We start from the raw sequence: 23,002 nt of genomic DNA, 5'->3' as shown, positions 1-23,002 counted from the left end.
ACGCGGGGTACATGTTCTAACATGACATTACCATCCCACTTCTAGGACTTCATCGCACAAAGTACCCAGGCAGGGAGGGCTGACGCGACAGCTGTGACAGAGCTGTGGCAGACGCCGGTGGGTGCAGGCGGCTGCGGCACCGCGGGCACCGGACATAGCAGCCGTGCGGCGCGCAGCTGGTTCGCACGCCCAGTCAGAGCGGGGCTGCGGCTCCTGCGGCCCCTGCAGCTCCCGGCAACACGCAGGTGGAGGCCAGTGGGCAGCAACCCGGGAAGCGCAGGGGACCTCGGAGGAGCGAGGAGCCCCCCGGGGGTGCCTGGGTCGGGGGCAAGAGCTTTCACTTTCCCCCCTCAACACGGATCAGTACCTGAAATGCTTACAGCCAACATTCATTTAGAGCTTGTAGGATTCAGAAGAATGAAAGTGACCTATAGTTTTACCTCCTCAGAATCACAACTTAATGTACGTCAAAATTTCAAAGAATGGTAAAGTTAGGATTTTAAAGGTTATCAAGAGAGGGGTGAGTTTTAAGAAGTGAGAAACACTATGCTCCACACACAAGGAAGGGGACAGGTTTGGGGGAGGAGAGGGACTGCTGACCTCCATCCTCATGTGGAGACAGTCGTGAGAGATGCACACCTCACCGGCCCTCAGTTTTCCAGCCCGTTAGTTGGCTTCCTTACCTGGAAGGCAGAGGACAGCCCACGGAAGGCACAAGAGGGGGCAGGGGGATGGGGGGCATGATGGTAGAGGCACAGAGCCACCAGGAGAGGACAGAGACGCCGCTGTGCCTGCAGCAGCCAAAGAGCATCTGCTGGGTACCTGACAAGCCCTCTCTTCTTCAGGCTGCATCAAAGCCACAGCGGGGAGGCCTCCCCACACACAGCACAGGACCTACATACAGGTCCTACACCACACGAGAGATGCCACTCAAGAAAAGCCACCCAGCACTGTCTAGTTAAATGTGCAAGTTCACATAACTCAAGGAAATAAATCCTAACCACCCAATACTCCTCCAAAAAGTCAGTTTTTTGGACATTACCAAGATTTTATTAAGACAGTTTAAATTTTAAGTTACTTTTATTTGTAATTTAACTAAGTTGGATTATTTCCCTCAGATTTGGCAAAGTTTCATCTAATGATCTGAATATTCCAGAAATGAACTTCTTTCTTATTAAATAACACAAGCAATAGTTGAAGTAATTCCTGAAAGAGCAAGATTTTTAGTTCCAAATAGTAAGGATTACTTGGGAAGGAACTCAGGAGGTTAACTTTTTTTTTTTTTTAAGATTTTTTATTTATTTATTCATGATAGACACAGAGAGAGAGGCAGAGACACAGGCAGAGGGAGAAGCAGGCTCCATGCAGGGAACCCGACGCGGGACTCGATCCAGGGACTCCAGGATCACTCCCTGGGCCAAAGGCAGGAGCTAAACCGCCGAGCCACCCAGGGATCCCAACATTTTAAACTCTTGTAATAAACTTAACCACAGCAGATACTACCAGGTCTGGCCTGACTCACGGGAGCCTCCATGCTCCCAGGCCACCTTGGTCAGTACATCTAAGTCCTCGTCTGAAGAATGAGGCTGAACTGTCAGGACCACCAACCAGAGAAGTGCTAACCTTGCTAGCGACAAACCTCTTCGGCACAAACAGATGCCATCACAACCATGAGGTCCTGCACATATACCAGTGCCCACCCTAAAGCATCCTAAAAGACACAAGCAGAAAACCAGCCTCCTGACTCCACCTCTGGGATGCAGAAGCAGGGGTGGGGAGGAGAACGCACCACAGCCAGGACACTTCCAGTGAGCACAGCCTGTAAAGTACCAGCAGCTGGACTGGATGGGTGGTCCTCAACCCTGATGCATGTGGAACCTCCAGGGCCTGGCAATAACAGTGTCACCCAGCCCTACCCAATCAGAATTTCCAGAGTGGGGCCAGAACACTGGTCACCGTGTTCTTTTGTTTTGTGCCCGGTGCACTTCAGCCAGGGTGTGAAGCACAGGAGGCTTGTGGTCTGGTCCACCCTGTAAGGACCAGGTGTCACCTGAGGGGACAGAAAGCTTCTTTCATGGGCTGACAGGAAAGCTAACAGGTATTAGGTCCACATGCCACAGCTTCCAGAAGGGGAAAGCCTAGGAGTTACCCTATGGAAGCACATGCCATGCTAACAATATAAACATGCGAAAGAAAACTCTAAAATTATAACCAGCAGAAAAGAAATATCTATTTGGCTCACTGTGTTTTACCAGAGTGTCTCTTCCTGGTTTTCCAGATGCTCACTTTTTCCAACCAAGCCTTTATCTTGACTTTGCTCCTTTGTTTACATTGAAAGCTCTCTTCCCCTGCATTTCCCAGAAATGCTGTGTTTGGGGTTATTTTTGGTTAAGTTAATTTGCCCCATGTGACCTCCACAGTTCAACTCAGATGCTCTCTGACTCACACTCACAAGCAGAGCTCCAGTCATGAGCCTGATGGACACAAGAATAAAGACTTGATCAGTTCCAAATGTCGCCTCCTGCTACGGCTAGAAGGGCAACAAGAAGATGCTCTCCAACAATGAGCCTGACTCTGCTGTTTCCCTGAAGTTCAAAGTCCTCTGTCCTGTGAGTACCACACCTTCTCACTCAATGGACACTCACTCTGCCCCCTGGACCAGCTTGTCACTGCCCCACCTCTACACAGAATCTGCCATGACCTACGGGGACCCTGCCATCTCTCACTTCTCCCCTCTGCCCAACCCACTGCAGCCACTGGGCCTGGAGCCAGGATCTTCCTGGGGTGCCCCCAGGGGCCCTGTATCTATCTACATGGCTCCCTCAGGGATGTCACACTATACTCGTGCAACCTTAGTATAAGGACCTCTCAAAGCTCAATGAAGTGGGGACTTTTTTGTCTGTTTCATTTGCTGCTGTACCCTCTGTACTTCAAACAGTACCTGATAGGTATCTGTAAAATCTGATCATTTTACCAAGTTTTAATGAAATCAGGAATAACCTGACAAAAACAGTTCTCCTTCAAAGAAAACCGTCTGCGTTCTCATTTATACACAACACTGCCAGCATCTCACCAGATCTAACACAGGACCAACAGAGCTGTGAGCATGAATGAAATCGGATTCTGGAGTATGTTTCTAGCCATGAGGCACACACTCCAGTCCAGTGCCCCTCAGGGAAAGCAATGTGGTCCAACACGTGCCGCACACCCAGGGACATAGTGACAGGCCAAAGCGCCCGGCCCTGGACGCAAGCAGCTGGTGTCACAGCTCTGAGCGCTAGCCCTCTGGCTGGCACAGCTGTGTGAATGGAGATGAGCTCTTGGCCTCCAAACCCATGGTCTTCTGGTTTCTAAAGTGCAGGTTCTGACGTCAAGGGTCAGATAGGACCCAAGACACTGCATTCCTCTCAGGTGCTGCAGGTGCTGCAAGACTGTTTCAAGATGAAGAGGCTCACCACGGTCAGAAGCCCAAAAAACAACCTCGCCTCGGGTGGGATGCAAAACGGGAACTCCAGCACTGCCCAGAAAATGAGATCAGATGAACTCTGAGTCCCCTCCCAAGGGTAAGGGTTGAAGGTGCCAAAGTGTCACACATCAGCCCTGGAGATTTGAGGCCGGCTAGCAGCGAGGCTCTAACAGATGCTTTCCTAAGTGCTGGCCTCTGACCAGAGAGACCAGAGGGACACAAGCTGCCCAAGGCTCTGTGCTGAAAATTCACTTTTATACTCATGGACCAGAACTACAACTGTTAGAAGAAAGGTTTCACTTTTAAAAGTCTATTTCATTAAAGATTATTCAAAGTCATCGGATGGGACAAAGGTAGGCAGAGGGCAAGGCGTGTGGCATGTGTGCAACATTCAACATCTACGTGATAGCAGGGAACTTTTAAGAAAAACCTGGTAAAAACAATAGTGAATATGCTGAAAAACCAAAGCCCTAGTATTCAAACTATGCTGGGATGTAAACTGATCTTTAGTAATCGAGGTAAGAAACTGAAGGGGCTCAGCAGGCAACATGAGAGCCCCATGTGTGTGTAAGGCCATGGTTCTCAATGGGGAGCCTCCCCGAATCTCTTGAGGAACCTACAAAAAGACAGCCTTTCCCAGACCATGAAGCCATAAGTTCCCAATTCTACCCTCAGATACACCCAAACACATTCAACACAACATCTCTAGGTTTTCCTCTGCAATGAGACATGCAGTAACAACACTAAAGTGCTGGTCCTGACGGCTGTAAATAAGACAACGGCTGTGCACGGGGCTGGGAATGAGATGGTGAGCCAGGCTGTGCCACCAAGAGGCAGTTAAAACAGCATTTCAACTTCAAAGGCAGATGCACATGGAATGCCCAAGATGTGAACACATGGGAAGATGCCATGGAGAATAAAAAAAAAAAATGCAAGCGACTAGAATTATGAACATACTTTACACCATTCTTATCATGGATGCAATCTGCTTGTACCCACACCAACCTACTCAACCCCTGTAATCCTCTCCACTTGAACAGTAGGAGCAACTGGCCCTCCATCAGGAATTTCCCTAAGGTCACCAGACCAGTAGGGGCAGTCCTGCAGCTACCAAGCTTCACTAGTTGGTTGTGCAGGTCAACTCCCAGCACAGCAGAGTCTGCCTACAGAAGCCACAGCGCTGGCAGAAGCAGCCCATGCTTGCTGCAACGATGGCCAGGATCATTGAGACCTCACTCAGGTCCAGTCTTCCCCAATGCAAAGTGGGGATAACGGTGCCTGCCTCCTCAGGGCTTTGTGACAAGTATAAAAAAATACATTGAAAGTAATGTGCTGGGATGCCTGGGTGGCTCAGCGATTGAGTGTCTGCCTTCAGCTCAGGGTGTGATCCCAGGTCTGAGGATCAAGTCCCACATCCGGCTCTCTGCGAGGAGCCCGTTTCTCTCTCTGCCTATGTCTCTGCCTCCCTCTGTGTCTCTCATGAATAAATAAATAAAATCTTTTAAAAAAGAAAAAAGAAAAAAAAAAAAGAAAAGTAATGTGCTGGGCAAACAGTCAACATTCAATATAAGGTCAACTGCTATTGCTCCTGCGGCTGCGAGTCTGGTTGGGATCCTGTGGAAGAGACTCAAGCCCCCTGGCAGAGACCAGCTCTACAAGAACACCTGAAAGAGACACACACCTCTGACGTCCTGGCAGAGAACCTCTTCCAAGAGGCTGACTCTCCCTAAGGGCAAATCAACTCAACAGTCTATGCCTGCAGCAGGGCAGACAGGCATAGACATGCTGGCGACACACACCCTGGGACGAGCTCCAGACAGACAGCCACCTGTATCTATGGCCCCTTCGCCAGAAGCTGGAGGCTCCCTTCTCCAAATAGACATGCCACTTAAAAATGGACTCTACCATGACAAGTGATCACCTATTCTAAAACTAGCACATAACAGCTAAAAAGATCATTTATCATTTTTGAAGTACAATTCGACAGAACATTCTTAAGAGTTATTGTTCCTACTGTTGCAATGGGAGCAATCTCAGCCCCAACTACCAAGTGCAAAATGGGTCAACTGTCTTCACAAAAATTAGGTGTACGTAGTAATCTTTAATGACACCTACACAGCAACTCTGGATCTACTAATCCCTCTGGGAATAATAACCTATCCTAAGCCCAGCAAATGATACAGTCACAGCTTTGTGCACAAGGATGTTCATTGTAGCTTTATATACCCAGCAAGATGAATATCTAAATATGTAAATAAATTCACATCCAGAGGATTGAATATTATGCAGCCTTGAAAAGGTAATTTTAGAAACAAAAGGCATGGGAATGCTCACGCTCAGTTCCCGGGAATGAGGCAGAATGTAGAACATGTCAACAGCACATATCCAAAGGCAATGAAGACAGAAGAAAATGTACCACAATACTGACAGAGTTTATGATCTTTGGGTGATTTTCTACAAATATTTTTCGATTTTCCAATTTTTCCACAAGGAACAGTTACTGTTACAACTAGAAACAAGAGTTAGACGCTATTAGGTCTCAGCCTAAGTAACTTCCTACGAGACAGGAACACAACACAGTAAAACAGAAGCAGCTTCTAAAACCAAAGGGCTCACCCTGAGGCTCTCAGAGGTGCTCAGGGCTAGGACAGGTAGGGTAGATGCTGCCAGGGGACCGGACATGCAGGGCAGACAAGGGAACAACTAAGACAATTCGAAGGGGTGGGGCATGGACACTGGGTCCAGGGACCGCACCGCTAATGCCCTAGGACCTTCCAGGCACGGAACTGACGGTGTGGAGCGCCAAGGCAGAAGGTCTCCCTGCCTCCCTGCTTGAAGCTTATGAAAGCCAAGGGGCAGCAGGGGCCAGGGCCCTCAGGCACAGACATGAGCTCCAGAGTGCTGACAGACACACTCATTTATTTTCATTGTTTTCCAAGTAACCCACCTCCATACAGGAAAGAGTATCATCTGTTAAATACTTTTAACTCAGTGGGAAAAAAATACATAAAATCAAAAAGAAAAGTGATTTGTAAGCATTTTACTAAAATAGTAATTATGTGTCTCTAAAAACCAGAGAAGGAAAATAGATAGTTTAGTAGTGAAAGCTATTTGCTGACTTAGGCCAAGTGAAAGCCAATGCTAACCAGAAACCGTTCTCTATGTAAAAATATTCCTTTTAAAAATCTCTTACCCTAGAGCTGTACTCATTACAAAAGACAGAAAAAAGATCTCCGCTCAAAATCTCGGCAAAAGGTACCAAGTACTTGGCCAATTAAGTCCTGGCAAAGTGACTATAAAACCAAATCCTTCCACCAGCAGCCTTCAGAGCAAAGCAGCCTCTACCAGGAGCTCCCAGCCCTTAATGTGCACACTTGAGAATCCCTCATAAATTATGACTCCAGGGCACCCCCAACAGGCCAATTAAACTAGAATGAGGCGGGGAGGGGGCAGACACAAACAGCTCTGCAAACCCAGAGACTCTACAGTGCAGACTCAGCATGGATTCAAAGTCAGGAGCCCTAATTGGCTAAAAATGAGACTTCCAGCTACACAAACCTATAGACGGGCATCAAAGCTGCAGCCTAAGCCACTTCCTTGGCTTGTGCAGGACCAGAGCAGCTAGTACCTAGAAAGTGGCTCTTCTGGAACCCATCACATAGCAGGTGCTCAGCAAACAGAGGCACAGCCGAGGAGCAGGTGTAGCACAGAGGCTTCCATCCCAACAGCCACACTGCCAGCGTCTCAGTCAGATATGCACTTTAAATACAATGCCAGCAGGCTTGCTGTATTCTCCAGAGAAGAGGCAGCAAATTTAAGGTGTGAGGAGGGGAGTAAAAGAAACTGCCCGTTGCTAGAGAAAGGTACAAGGTACAAGGTTAGCAGGAAAGAGCGAGTGACAGGAATTTAAAAGGCGCCGTCACACGAGAACAACCCAATCTTAATAAATTCAAGGGCAACACTGCATGTAAATATAAAACAATACATTCAGGAAAACAATCCCTCCACCTTCCAGGAAAACTTGAATCCCGTGACCAGGGTCGTATGGAAGATGGTAAGGAGTGGCCATGGCTTCAGGAGGACGGGCCACAGCCTGCATCTGTCCCAGGCCAGCTCAGGCAGGGCTCCACTCATGCACCCCACCTCCAAAAGGTCAGCCTCAGGCACCCATTGCGGGCTGTGTCTACCTTCAGGACTTCAGATGTTAAGTGCATATATACCCAGGACTGTTATTCTACATATTTTGGCCAAAAGTAGTTTAAATATTGAGGTTTTCTTGAAGAAACTGGCTCAGTGTCTAACAGAAGTAAGTAAACTGTGCTATAATGACCATTTTGGTTCCCCATGTAATATTCAACTGCTAAGATGAACCATTCAGAGCTGTTAGCACATTAAAATGGTTGCTTTATGACCCCCAAGAGATACTGGCCATGATAGTTCAGTTACAGAGCATTCAGACATCCAGGATGGGAAAGGATAAGCACTAAAACCAGCTAGAAATGAGCAGGAAGCATCTGGAGGAGAACAGAGTGTATCAAAGGTCCAGAAAGTCAGTAAAACATGCCCCTGGGTTTTAGGTCCTTAGAAGCCACAAATTCTATTTAATGAGTCTTGACTGGACGCCTATTAGGAGCAAGGCAAAGCTGCTCAGGGAGTCAGAGACCAGGCCCCTATGGTTAGCCATGCAGGGAAAGGTCAGGCCAGAAAGGGCTCAACTGGACTGAAAAGAAAAGACACTGAGGTCAAGAAATTAAAAATTTACCTCCTATAGCAGTTATAACCAGACCCTGCATCCAACAGGGAAATGGTATTTGCCTACAGGAGCCCCAGCTGCCCTTCCACATTCCCTAGCCCAGGTCACTCTCAGCTCCTCAGCACCTACTCAGGACCAGAACACCTAATAATCACCCCACTTACATTTTCAAACGGCACCAGGCCAGCTCCTTTCTCCTCCACACAGAGCCTCATTCTTTGTAAGGACAAATGTCACAGTTACTGTAAAACACTCCTTCAAGCTACACTTCCTTAGAGAGAGTTAATCCCTTCTACAACACATGGCCCGTATTTACAACACGTGCATTACCAAAAGCAGGTGGTTGTACTTTTGATCATGGCTGATTATTTGGACCAACTTTCTTGCAGATAACCATAAGCTCTGGACAAAGTATAAAAAACAATAAACTGAACATGACCCAAAGCAGGCAGAAACTAAAAGAAGGTCTACACTTGGAAAAAAGAGATTTGCACTGGTGGAGTGTTATGTGCTGCAGGCCCAGTCCTCACCAGAAAAAGCAGCAGATGAAGCTCAGATCCAACTTGAGGAGCCTAGCAACTTGAGGAGCCAGAGATCAGAATCTGGTAAATTCTGCTACCAGAATCTGGTAGCAAAGTGAGGGACCAGTCCTTGACAAAGGAGTGCTTCAGAAGCAGAACATGTCTGGGGTGTCTGGGTGGCTCAGTTGGTTAAGCATCTCAGGTCATGATCCCAGGGTCCTGGGGTTGAGCCCCACATGGGGCTCCCTGCTTAGTAGGGCATCTGCTTCTCCTTCTCCCTTTGCCAACCCTTGCTCCCCTGCTCATGCTGTCTCTCTAATAATAAAATCTTAAAAAAAAAAAAAAAAGAGGATAAAAAAAGGACGGACCCAACAAAATCCAGATAAAAATCCAAGAAGCAATCTGTAATTCCTAGACATGTAGAGAAACAAGAACGTGACCCATACAAAGAAGAAAAGGAGACAGGCAGAAGATGAATCATATGCTGGAATCAGAGGCAAGCAGCATTAAGTGGCCATTATAATCAAGTTCAACAACATAAAAGAAAATGTTTGTGATACATAAAAAAAAGGACATCTCAGGATAGAAAGGAAAATCCTTAAGATATGAAAATTCAGGAAGCAATCAAGATGTTCCACAGTAGGTGAACACAAATGAACACATGGACACGTGTGTTCACCCACACAATGGATTATTATTCAGCAATAAAAAAAAAAAAAAGCAGCTGTCAAGTCATGAAAAGGCATGGAGGAAAATAAAATGCATACCTGAAAATGCCTATACCCAGCACGACCCCAAATGGATGGTACTCTGCAAAGCCAGAACTATGGAGAGGGTGAGAAAGATCAGGGGCTGGAGAAGTGTGAACAGGCTCAGACTAAGGACTATAAGGACAGTGAAAATACTCCATGGGATATCACAGTGGTGGACACCTGTCATACATTTGTCCAAACTCACAACTTCTACCACACCAAGAGTGAACCCTAATATAAACCACAGACTTTGGGTGGTTATGATGTTCAATTTTTCTGTGCACTTAAAACTGCTCTAAATAAATAATAAAGCCTTAAAATCATAAAGAAGAGTTAAAATAGAAATCCTAAAATGAAAAAAAAAAATGCTATTCCTGAACTAAAAAAATCCATTAGATAAGCTTAACAGCAGTTTGGAAATTAACAGAAGACTTGAAGAATTTCTTTTTTTTTTTTTTTTAAGATATTATTTATTTATGCATGGGAGACAGAGAGAGAGAGAGAGAGAGGCAGAGACACAGGCAGAGGGAGAAGCAGGCTCCATGCAGGGAGCCCGAGGCGGGACTCGATCCCCGGTCTCCAGGATCAGGCCCTGGGCCAAAGTCAGGCGTTAAACTGCTGAGCCACCGGGGCTGCCCCAAGACTTGAAGAATTTCAAGACAGATCAAGTCAAATTGTCCAATCTGAAAAAAGAGACAACAACAACAAAATTGGAAAAGAAAAGAAAAAGGTTCTGGGACTTGTGGGATAACATCAAAAGGCCTAATATTTCTACCGCGGGAGTCCCAAAAGGAAGGAGACACTGAGGCAGGAAAAACCAGAGAAATCTGAATGAAAATTTCCCAAAATTAGTAAAAGACATGAACTTACAGATCCAATAATTTCAGAGAACACCAAACAAGAGCAATTCAAGCAAATGGCACTGGGCCACATCATAGCCAGGCCGCCCCACACTGACAGTGCAGGTGGGCACACCACTGGGCCTCGGCAGGAGCCAGAAAGACATGCCAGTAGTGGGCCTCCCTTCTTCTAAATGCTGGAGGAGGGCTGTCAACAAAGACACCTACATCTAGTGAAAATGCCCTGTCATGACACAGGTAGAAGCAAAACATTCTTGGATGAAAGAAATCTAAGGGAATTTGTAATCCACAGACCCAGACTCCAAAAAATGCTGGAGGAAAGTTTTCCAGACTGAAGGGACATAGTAACAAACTGGCTCTTCAGTGAGGAACGGAAAGCACTGGGATTAGCAAATATGTGGGTAAACATAGGACTGTATTTTCTTAATTTTTAAGAATACATCTGTATTAAAGCAAAAGTGCTGGGATACCTGGCTGCCTCAGTGATTAAGTGTCTGCCTTTGGCTCAGGTCTACATTTGGGATCCTGGAATCAAGGCCAACATTGGGCTCCCTGCAGGGAGCCTGCTTCCCCTTATGCCTGTGTCTCTGCCTCTCTCTCTGTGTCTCTCATGAATAAATAAAATCTTCAAAAAATAAAAAAATAAATAAAGCAAAAGGGCTGTGGTATCTATTGCTGGGATGCCCAGCACATGTAGAAGTGCAACATATGATGGCCACAGCATGAAGGGCCAAGAAGGTAAGCGGTCGCGATTTAGGTCAAGAGTCTTACATTTCACGACAAGCAAGGCAGCTCTTGCTCCATCGAGGTGGGTCATGGAAAGTTAAAAATACGTGCCATGACCCCCACCCAGACAACCATAAAAAGAATGCAATGTGGCATGCTGAGAGCCAAGAGCTAAAATGGAATTCCAGGATTCCACTTAAAATGAAGTTCTAGCACAGGCAACAATGATCAATGCTGGGACATCATGGAACAGAAGAAACCACCATTAAAGGTGGGAGGGAGGAGGAGGCCTGAGAACTGACTGGGAAAAGGCAGTGACAGGAACGTTCACCTCAACAGGGCTGGGATACTGAGTTGCACACGTTTACTGAAGCTCAGATGATTGAAAAAAAAAAAAAAAAAACCCTGAAAAGGCACAGTGAAGGGTGTGTGTCTCACCAAGCACCGGCTGTGAGGAGCTGGGGCGCTGAGGATCCCCCTGCGGCAGCTGGAAGAGCAGAAGTGAAGACCGTAGGTGGTGTGGGTAGGACTGTGCTCTCACGACAGCACAGAGGGAGTCCACACATACCACGTGCACTGCCAGTGCCAGGCCACCAGGGCCACCACACACCCCAGAAGCCCTCTTCTCCTATCACCATCTTTGCTTCTCCCGCTCACTTTTAACGATAAAGTGAAAACATTGTTAAATATACTTTTGGCTTCTCATAATAAAAATAGCCACTTACTAATGTCACCTTCGGCAAAATTACTTACACTTAACCTCTTGGTGTCTGCCTTCTCACTGCTAAAATGAGGACAAAGACAGATGGGGACTCAGAGTTGTTCTGAGGACTAAAGAAATACGTGGGAAGCTCACAGAGCAGTGCCTGCGCATGGCAAACACTGGCATCATTCCCTCCCACTACCTGTTCTCTCCTTCCTCTATTGATAATTCTGAAAGAAGAAATCGGTTTGATAGGCAAATCAGCCTCCTCAACACAAATGTCAATAGTACACCAGCTTATGAGCCTCATACCTCATCTTTCAAATAAAGAGAATCACCCCCACAGCCAGTGTTCTCCGAAGTCCCACACCGTGCAGAAGTGCCCACCCAAGAAAACTCACCTGCCAGGAAGCTGCAGTGAGGAGAACCCCATGCTCAAATCCTGTGTGGGCTCCAGATTGCAGCTGAGCATGAATGGTGTCCAGGTCTGGCACACACACCACTCAGTGCCATCACACCACTCCTAGACCAGGGACTTTCAAAGTGTCTCACTGATTTCACTAACTCTACTAGGGCTAGATTGGTAGCATTATTCCCAAGATTTTATATTTTGTTGAAATGCCCAAAAGAGATGGGAGAAGGGAGCCTCTTACCCATAAATTAATTCTCCTCCTTTCACAAAGTTATTTTTTCTAGTCTAGACTGTATTTCCAGAAGTAGTTCCTACATATACATGTTTTAATTAGATTCACTGTGACTCAGTAAGAAACCTGAGGATACAATTTCTTTCTAGTAATTCTACTGAAGCTTTTACATAAAAGTCCCAAATAATTAGGACATGACTCTGTAACACTCCCTTCTAATTAATCTATGTTCCTATTGAAAGCATAGAAAAATATAAACTACACTTTAATTGGCATGATGAACAGTTGTTTGGTTTATTGTCATTCCATAGCAAACTATAATACCAAGCCTTAACATGATCTATACTTCTGTAAACCCGAGAGAACTATAATCACAACAGCCTTACTGCTAAGGCTGCCAACACCACTCCAACAGCAAAGTCATAGGACTCAGGTCTACAAAGTACCAGGGAGGTAATGTCTTTCCATCACCCAGCAGACTAATCCATACACTTGATTCTGTCATGGAGTAATACCATTCAAACTATCATGCACAGAGAGTTGCTCCTAGGGGAAGCTTTTACATGCCAGCTTTTGAAAAATAATAAAGTAGGATACTTATGTTAAAAAAAATTCACTAGAATTCACAACTATGCAATGCATAAGAGAAACAGCCACAAAAGCAATTAAGGAAGAGTGTGATTTGGTAACATGCGTTACTGACAGGACCACAGAAAAGCAAAGCAGGAAGGAAAAAAATTTTTCACTAGAGTGGCCTTTCATAAACAACCAACACCTCCCTCCCATTTGGCTCTCACAGATGTTCAGGACACATCCCCTGTTGGGTGGCAGGGATCACAGGGCTCTGGACTGAGAGACAGCCTCTGTCCTCCAGTAAGTCAAAGTCTGGTGATAGAAATTTAATGAAACCCACTTCAATATAGTGGAGGCCACAAAAGGCTTATAAATGTGAGCCAAGAACTGGGGGTTGGAGAGCCCCAGGTACCAGGTGTCCTATCTGAGAAAACAGTATCTACAAAGGCTCAGAGGAAAGAGAGACTGCAGTAAACATAAAGAACCTCAAGTATAGACAAAGGTGAGTATAGACAAGTGGCATGCCATGCTAAGATCTGCATGTAAGAGAGCAAGAATTCTGTAGGCATCTTACCAAGAGCATTTCAGGGACACCTTGGGACCCATTGTAAGAGGCTAAGAGTGGAGCCAGGGGGCCGGGTTGTCATTGTAGACTAGAACCAGGCCAAGGGTGGACAGGTTATCATAGTAGACTAAAATCAGGCCAGAGGGATAGGTTATCACAGTAGACTAGAAACAGGCAAGGGGGATGGGTTATCATAGTAGATTAGACCTAGGCCAGGGGACAGGTTGTCATAGCAGACTAGATCCAGGCCAGGGAGGTCGGGTTGTCATAACAGACTATAGGCCAGGGGGATGAGCTGTCATAGTAGCTTATCCTTAGGTCAGGGGGACAGGTTGTCATAATAGACTAGACCCAGAGCAGGGGAACAGGTTGTCAAAGTAGACTAGACACAGGCCAGGAGGATGGGTTTTCAGAGTAAAGTAGGCCCAGGCCAGGGGTGACAGGTTGTCATAGTAGACTACACCCAGACCAGGGGGTCAGGTTGTCATAGTAGACTAGACACAGACCAAAGGCACAGGTTATCATAGTTGATTAGACCCAGGCCGGGGGGACGGGTTGTCACAGCAGACAAGACCCAGGTCAGGTGACTGATTGTCATAGACGAGACCCTGCTCAAGGTGAGAAGGTGGACATGTCAATGTTATTTTTAAGAGTTAAGGTACTAAAATTTCTAGATAATATAATTAAAAAACAAAACAGCAGCGACAAGTTGTTTCTTGTAAACTTTAAACAATGACATCAGCTTAATTCTAAAAGGAGGTGATCACTCACTTGCATGCCAGTGTGCGTTCTTGACTCAGGGGAAGGAATGGAGTTACACGAGGCTAGAGTTGTGCTTGTTCCCTGAAGACTATTTTAATCTACGCCCTGGCTCTCTGGCAAATGGCCCAAAATCTAAGTCCGCCTCCACAGAAGTGTGCCATATATGGGACCATCATGTCAAATGTGATGGGATAAAGAGACAGAGAAGAACAGACGGGAAACACTGACTTGGGCCGTGGTGGTATCAGCAGAAAAGAAACCTGCAAAGACGTGGAGGGCCTGGTAACTGGGGGACCAGGAGAGAAGGCAACTATAGGAGAGGCATGCGCTTCTGGCTGAGGGACTGGGGTGCAGCAGTCAAGTAGAGTTAGATGGAAGTATGCCTTTGGACATACTGAGCTACCCAGAACCTCCAGCTGGAGCTCAGATCTAGTTGAGCATGCAAATTTTAGATTCATCAGTGAGAACATCAGCATGAAAAGGGCAGGAGAGCTGAGAGAAACTGAGAACACTCAGAGAAATGAGAGGAAAATCAGCAGTGTGGGGGAATGAATGGGGCAGGAGACTCTCAGCAGGGTGCTCAGGGCGCGCCCAGACTCCTGAAAGCTAGCATCTGGGGGAAGCACCTCCACAACCATACTTGCTTAAAACACACACACACACACACACACACACACACACACACACCCACCCTCCCTGGGATATTCCATCGTATGGGGAGATAAGAAAGATAAGGACTGAAAAGCATGCAATGAACCCGGCAAATCAGAGGCCATCCAGATAAAGACATCAGTGAAACCAAATACATACTGTCTAGAGGTAAACCCACATCAACAAGGGGATGGCAGGCAGCATGCAAGCAAAGGTATCACTTCAAATGTGAGAGGGAAAAGATGGATTATTCAACAAATGGCACTGGGACAACTGGGTTTTCATTCGGAAAATATAAAACTAGCTCCCTACCTTACACCAAATAAATTCCAGATGGATCTGTGAAATGTAAGATGAGAAGCCACACAAGTTCTGTACCAGAAGACACCACAGGGAATGCTTTCACAATATACATTGCATAACGCGTGCCTGACCATAATCCATCATGCATATCATGATCTGTGCAATGCATAAAGTAGAATACATGTCTAATTATGACACAAAACCCAGAAGCTGTATGAGATGGGTAAAAGGGACACAAAAGAGGAGCTTCATGTTAAAGTCAACAGGCAGGAAAAAAAAACAGGAAAACAGATTCTGGCCCACTTCTACTAAAGATAAAAAGATCTTTTCCTTGAAACTTAAAGTGATCCTAACAAACAATAAAGAAAAGACCAACAACTCAACAGAAACAGGCAAAGGATACGGAGAGCTTGCTAAAAAAAAAAAGCTCACTTGAAGAAACGTTCAACCTCACAGTAAAACACAAACCTGGAGCACCCTTAGCACCCCAACAGGTTCTTCCCCACAGCCACGGGCAGGACATGCACCCCACGGTGCTCAGAGGCATAGGCACAGGCACTCACGTTCACACTGCTGTGGGGGTACCAGAGGTGGGCTACCCCAGGATCTAAAATCACTAGAGGCACACACCCTTTGGCCTGCCATCAATCCCATTTCCAGGATTCTAGTCCACAGATACACTTGCCGAAACGTGAAAGGCCACCCATCCTGTTTGTCATGTGACACGTACATGATCCGTAGATGACGAGTTGTTTGTGACAGTAACGTGGGAACCAAATGTCCACCAGCAGGGATTCACTAAAGTAGCTTGCCCTAAACCAGAATGAAGATGCTCCCAGCCTGATGTGGACTGTACATCTGGAACAGCTGCCAGAAGAAAGCAAGGCACAGACCCGTGTGGGGGTACCTACAACAGGCACCTACTTGTAAATACAGAGCAAGTTTCTCTGGAAGGTTCTATAAGGAACAAAGAGGAGCAGAGAACCAGATGACTGGGAAAAGGGTACGAAATCTTGTTTTTTAAAATGTGAAATAACAGGCATCAGCATCAAGGTAAAGAAACAGAAAACTGCCCACACCTCAAAAGGTCCTGTGTGCCCTTCTCTGATGTGTGTGTGTAGAGAAGGGAGATGTTTCACTGAGTATCCTTTTGTATTTTTTCAATATTTACCTCTGATCATATTATAATTTTTCTTTTAATTAAGAGATTACTGAGTTCCCTTTACTAAAAATAGATTTAACCAAAGAAGTTGGGGGTAAAAGCCAGGTTCTAGGAGGCCACGGCATAAGCTAAAGGTGAACTGGCTCTAGTCTATCACTTGGGGGGTGGGGTGGGTAGCGTGCAGAACAGCAGCTGTTGGAAGATCCTGTATTTAAATATGGACGCAGAATGTTTTAGAAGAACATGTGTGGGATCCCTGGGTGGCGCAGCGGTTTAGCGCCTGCCTTTGGCCCAGGGCGCGATCCTGGAGACCCGGGATCGAATCCCACATCGGGCTCCCGGTGCATGGAGCCTGCTTCTCCCTCTGCCTGTGTCTCTGCTTCTCTCTGTGTCTCTCATGAATAAATAAATAAAATCTTTAAAAAAAAAAAAAAGAACATGTGTATGTTTACATGTACATTAACATGTCAGAAGGAGACACACCGAATTGTTAAAATGGGTCTAGCCCTGGCAAGTAGGAACGAGGTCAGCTAGTGGAGGACTTGGCGAGGAAGGGAGACAGAAGAGCGGCTGACGGATGCGGACAACCTGGGAGGAAGGAGCCACGACCACAGTGATGCACCCAGTGGAGAAATGGAGGTCGGAGACTGACGTAGGGGGAGGCAGGAAGGTCAAGAAATGACCAAGTTCAGACACCTGAGCTAACAATATCCCCAAGGAAACCGAAAGATGTGACCAGAACAGAGTCTGAGGGACCAGCCTATGACAGAAGGCCCAGAGAGCTCATCGCTGTTTCAGAGATAGAGCCACACACAGGTCTGCGCAAGTCTAGGCCCACTTCATTACGCCCAGATCACAGATTACAAGTGGCCGATAGAGCATGAGTTTATGGGAAAGATATTCAGTCGTCTTCACTCTAAATAGCCTCAGGTTTCGTAACTCAGAACAAAACAAACTGCCTAAGAATGAACCTATTTTATGCCCATCCATTTAATAGAAGAGTGCCTGAATAAACTCTGGCTCTAACAACAAAAAGAATAAAAGAAAAAGAATTAACATATCTCTTGAAGCTCTTGATGATGGCTTTCCACCATGACAGGAGGCAGCTCTAGAACGTGGCGGGTCTCTGCACACGCAAAGCTCTGTGGAGAGGGGAGAGGAGCCAGCTTGCTGATACTACTCTGAACGTCAGGGCTGGAGTCCAAAATCAGAAACCCTCAATGATCTCTAAACTCACTGGAGAGCTTGTGGCAACAGTTCTCAAAGTCATGAGAGAACTGGTGTCCTGAATGGTGGTTTCTCAAAAAAAAAAGAAAAAAAAAAAAAAAAAAGACACATCCAAGGGACCTTTTTTCTGAAATACAATCTAAGATTGGAAAAAAAGAAAAAAAACACTTACATAGAAACTATTTTCCTTAAACATCATAGGAATTCTTTGTTACTAACAGTCTCTGGGAGGTCAGCAGCCACCAAATGAACAAACAGAAATGTTCTACTAGCTTGCTTCTGAGGTCAAAAGACGCCTCTGTTGATTTGCCGGGAAAAAAATATATGAATCCCAAATGTCCTCAGTCCAAAAGAAAGATAAATGAAGTCTGGGTGAAATGAAGCCAAGCCCAGGGAACTGGTGGACACCCAACACTGCAGAAACAAGGCCGACGTGGACGTTTATGTGTGATCACCTGCTAACCACATATGGAACACCGCATCATTCTCCCTAGTAGAAGCTAACAGGAGATGTGCAGTTTCCACAGCTGCACTGCACAACGCCAGCTAGAGCAAGAGCCCTAGCGGTAGCGAGGTTGGACACAGCAAACGGGCACTAGCGCACACAACGGTTCGCAGCCTGGATGCCGCCGGAGGCCAAGGGGCAGAAATGGAGGGCCCTGTGGGCAGCTCAGCCTACGGTGCAGCCCCAGGTGGATGTGATCAGGGGCGCAATTCCATGGAGGGGCAACACTGCCACCGCCAAACAATCCTGCATCCCAGCTCATCTCAATGACCCTATCATGGACCTCAGCAGAAAGAGGGCAGTCCGTGGGCCTACAAAAACTGGCCAAAACCAGGCTAGGACATCATCCCCCGTAGCGTCATAAACAGAGCAGGGGAAGCCAAGGCAGCCAGACTGGGCTCAGAGGGCAGGCCTGAGTCTACGCGCCCAGTCCTCGCAGGCTCCCTGCTGCCCAGGGAGCCCGGAGCATAGGCACTGAAGGCAGAGCCATCGCAACGCCTCGAGATCACAGCTCCTCGGGCAACCATCAGCGAGAACAAGGGCTGCCCGGCCAAAGTCCCTTCCTGTGGCCTGCTACATCACTCTTGGGGCACCAGGCAGAGTTTCGGGGAGAGGCCAAGAGGGGCCAGCAGAGCACAAACTCCCGAGATGCCACCTTTGAACCTCCAAGATTTTCAACAGCTTGCGGGAAGCAATGCGACAGAGCCAGCTTGGCGCCTCGTTAGCAACTGCACTCACAGGATTTGTGTGCCACCCCACCCCCACCCATGGCACTTACCCTAGAGCGCACCAGGTGGAAGCCACAGGAGCACACCCCATGGAGGACCACCATCCCCACGGCGGGCGCTTTCAAAAGGTGCAGCACCCACTCAAAACAATCAACCTCATCGAGTTATCCGGTTGTGACCCTGTCATGAGATTCCGAAAACACCGTGGTGGGAGCCGCTTCCTGCCACCCTGGCTCCCCCAGCATTGCACCAAGCCCATGGCACCGCACCTCCCTCTCAGAACAGCACGCCCTCTGCCACCATCAGCCATGGTCCTGGGGAGCCACGTTGTGCCCCGTGTCCCCCCATGGGCTCTCACCACCACAGGGGAGTCCCTCAGCATGGCCACACATGGATGATATTCCCAAGGTGACTCGGTAACTGTCAGCTATAAGGGATGAAAACAAGAGCCTACTAGCCACAGGGGCAAAAAATGCCTAAACATAAGCACATGCAACAAGCCCACTGTCCATCAACAAACAGATAAATGAAACAGGGTCCATCCATATCGTGAATGCTATATGACCCTAAAAAAGCAGAAAAGCACTGATACATGCTAAAATAGAAATAAACTTGAGAATGTGACCCTGAGTGAAAGAAGCCAGACTTGAAAGACCACACACCATGTGGCTCTACCTCCATAAAATGTCCAGGACAAGCAGACACACAAAGCAGAGAACTGGCTGCCAGGGTCTGGGCACAGGGAATGAAGAGTGACTACAAACAGGTACGGGGGTTTGTTTGGGGAGTGATGAAAATGTTCTGGAAGTAGGTAGCGGTAATGGTTACACAACTCTGTCAGTACATTTAAAACTAAATTTTTTAATAATATACTTAAATATATTAAAAACTATGCTTCAAAAGGGTGAGTTTTATGATTTTTTTAAAAATTAACTCTCAAAAACTTAAAAAAAAGCATTTACCCATAGCACATTATCATTTACATGAAAGACTACAAAGAATAAAATTAAACTTCTTCCAGACTACAGCTTTTCACTTAAAAAGGAAGAGAGTGAGAGTCCCAGGCGACCTTTATCACTAACTCACAGGGAACCCCGAGGAGCAGCATACCTATGGCACCTGTCAGCTGCTGAGTGCACCACAACCCATCACCTTTGCTGCTCCCAACTGTTTCCTTTCTGGACACGAAAATATCTATTTTACCTCACTCACACTCTTAAACACCTGCTCGTCCTCCAAGGAGGAAGGATTATCAAATAACAGTGAAGGTTTGGAGATGCCATTGCAAATCACGACTCTTGTCAGAAAACATCATTGTAAGAACCATCGCTTTTAACAAAGAAAAAAACCAAACTCAAGTCTCTATCCCTAAAGGATAAACACAAAGCCTCTAAGCTCAAAAAGTTCAAAACAAAATACAACAGCTTACAAAAGAAATGCAAGCAGAACTTGAAAGGGGCTGCTTTCCAGGATCACAGTAAATGTCAGATTCAGAGATGCTAAGGCAAAACGCTCAAAGTTAGATTCCACCAGAGGAGCCGCCTCCAAGCAGCAAAGGGTGCGTCAGACCTAAAAGTTACATGAATGGGGAAAGTTAGACGCCATGGCTGCTCTGAAATATGGAAGCAACAGCCCTTAAGATAACTTACCATAATGTCATAATTAAGGGTCAGAACTCTCGAATTTCCCACGGACAAGGAGAAAAAACTGTCAGCTCCAAGTAACTACTTAAAAATCAATTTAGAACACAGGAACTTTCTGAGACGTAAATATTTCACTCTCTAATAACGTGCCTTGCCTAAGGCAGCACTCCTCTATAAAAACCCAGAGAGGACAGACCAGGCAGAGAACGGAGGACTCCCTGAACATCTGCTGGGCATGTCACACGTGACCTCAGATAGCGCTCCAATACACCCAGGAGGCAGGTAACCTGCCCTCTGCTCCACAGACAAACACACCAAGAGGAGGCAGGATTCTGGCCAAGGTCACACAGCTGGCTGGTTCAGAGTGTGTGGGCAGGGGGGAGGGGGAGGCCAGCCTTTCATGTCATCAGAGGGATTTCAGACTAGACAGAAAGGCTCTCTTATAAAGCCTATTTTCATTCTAGGGCTAGCTTCTGCCCCATCAAAATAATAATGGCCATCTTTCCCTTTTATAACAGGATAAATCTGTATACGCAAAAGAATCCCCTTCAAGAGCTGACTAGAACAGGAGAAAGCGCCCCAGCCGTGAGTGCTCGGCATCTAAACAGAGGCTGGTGGCACATGGACCAGGCCATCGGAGACTGAGATCCCACAAACAGGTGATGTACCAATAGCACCCCAAAGCTGACTGAGCCCCCTGCAGACAAGCACATTTCCTGGGACACCACTTCCCCTTTGTTGTAGCTAGAACATCATTTTTCTGGGCACACCATGAGATTTATAGCAGGACTCAAACACACATTTAAAGAGAAACCACAGTCTCGGAGCTCAACATCACCAAAAAGAGATATGACAGAGATTAAAACCAACGTAGGTGCCACAGCCACATCTTAGAGACCTTAGAGGAAACAAAACCACAAGCCGGGGTTGAGAGACAGCTTGAAAACCACAGCAGCAAACCAGAGGAGCCAAGTGTCCACTGCAAGCAGCTGAGACGTGGGAGAAAGGCCTGCAGAGCTGCTGGTCCTGACTGCAACCTTTTCCCCTAGAGCCCCAGCGTCATCCAAGCACCCGCCACACTGGGTGAAAGACAAACCCTTTTCCTTGGAGCACCATCTTGGCACTGGGTCCCAGAAGGCTGTGAAAAATGAGTTTGAGCCCTGATCGCTTGATGTTTATGTAGTTTTGAAACATTGAGACAAAGTTCACATGGCCAAGTGGATGACCACAAGGCCCTTCCTGTTTAGTTTGGAGACAAGAGCCGTGAAGCTAACATTCCTGAGAAGCCCAGCATCCTGGGACCCGGGCAGCCCCGGGATCTGCTCCCACAAAGGCGGGCAGACTCCATGCATGCCAGGCTCCAAACGTGTGTTCGCACCCGACACGGGGGCAGGGACCCCCACCCCAGGAAAGGGCACAGGCCACAGAGGCCGCCGTCCGCTAAGGTTCCCGCCCCCACCTGGACAGCGGCTTCCCTTCCTGCTCATAAAGCGATCTGGAGAAGCCGGGCACGCGGTGGCTAACTTCTCTGCCGCCCCAGGGCCCGAATAGGGGGGCAAGAAGGCACAAGGGGGCGGCGAACTCTGACCAGACAGAGCGTCCCCGTGCCCGAGCGCCCCGCGACGGCCCCCGGAGGCGCGCACCTTGTGGCAGGCCGGGCAGGTGGGCAGCGCGCTCTTGCCGCCGCTGTGGCCCCCGCCGCCGTGGCCCCCGCCGCCGCCGCCGCTCAGGCTGCTCTGGATCTGCGTGAGCTCCTGCCGCAGCACCTGCTTCTGGTGGAAGCTGAAGGCCGGGTGGTTGGAGGCCATGGTGAAGAGCAGCAGGAACTCATCGCCAGTGCGGCCCTCGTTGAGCTGCAGCCCGTAGTTGTGGATGATGGAGTCGATGTGCGTGAGCGTGCGGTACAGCACGCCCGCCGCCTCGCGCTGCTCCGAGCCCAGCAGCGCCAGCGACACCAGCAGCTTGCTGCGCACCACCTCGTCCGTCAGGTTGGTGAGGCTGCCCAGGTCGGCGGGGTTGTTGGCCTTGATCTCCGAGTCGCGCAGCGAGTGGTAGTCCTTGCGGGCCAGGTCCTCGAGGCACGAGCCGAGGAAGCGCAGCTCGAGCGGGATGCACAGGTCCAGCAGGCCGCACAGGAACTCCACGCGCTGCGGCGACGGCAGCTCCGAGAACCAGCGGTACACGCCGTCCCTCTGCAGCGGGCAGCGCTTCTCCACCATGCTGCCGCCCGCGCCGCGCCGCGCCCCGGGGCCGGAGGCCGCCGGCCGGGACCGGGGGCGCGGGCGGGCGCGGGCGCGGGCGGGGGGCGCGGGGGGCCGGGGCGCGCCGGGGCCGGGGGCGCGCGGGCCGGGGCCGGGGCCGGGGCCGGGGCCGGGGCCGGGCGAGGGCGGGCGGGCGCCGCGGGCCGCGCCGGGGCCGGGGCCGGGGCCGGGGCCGGGGGCGCGCGGCGCGGGCGGGA

The 23,002-nt window shown here is 48.1% G+C and overlaps 1 protein-coding gene across 2 annotated transcripts in view; it reads right to left on the bottom strand.

The window, feature by feature from the left end:
- The window catches only part of ZCCHC14 (zinc finger CCHC-type containing 14), a 57,325-nt gene extending 34,541 nt beyond the window's left edge, over positions 1-22,784 (bottom strand). For both annotated transcript variants that reach the window (XM_049110607.1, XM_049110609.1), the window contains exon 1: positions 22,188-22,784. In XM_049110607.1, coding sequence (XP_048966564.1) covers positions 22,188-22,763 — 576 coding nt within the window. In that variant the 5' untranslated portion in view covers positions 22,764-22,784. The remainder of the gene's footprint in view (positions 1-22,187) is intronic.
- Positions 22,785-23,002: the final 218 nt, after the last annotated feature.

The sequence above is a fragment of the Canis lupus genome, chromosome 5, assembly GCF_003254725.2.
Source record: "Canis lupus dingo isolate Sandy chromosome 5, ASM325472v2, whole genome shotgun sequence".
Classification (NCBI taxonomy): Eukaryota; Metazoa; Chordata; class Mammalia; order Carnivora; family Canidae; genus Canis; species Canis lupus.
The sequence above is the reverse complement of the archived record's forward strand: the minus strand, read 5'-3'. Positions and strand labels throughout refer to the sequence as shown.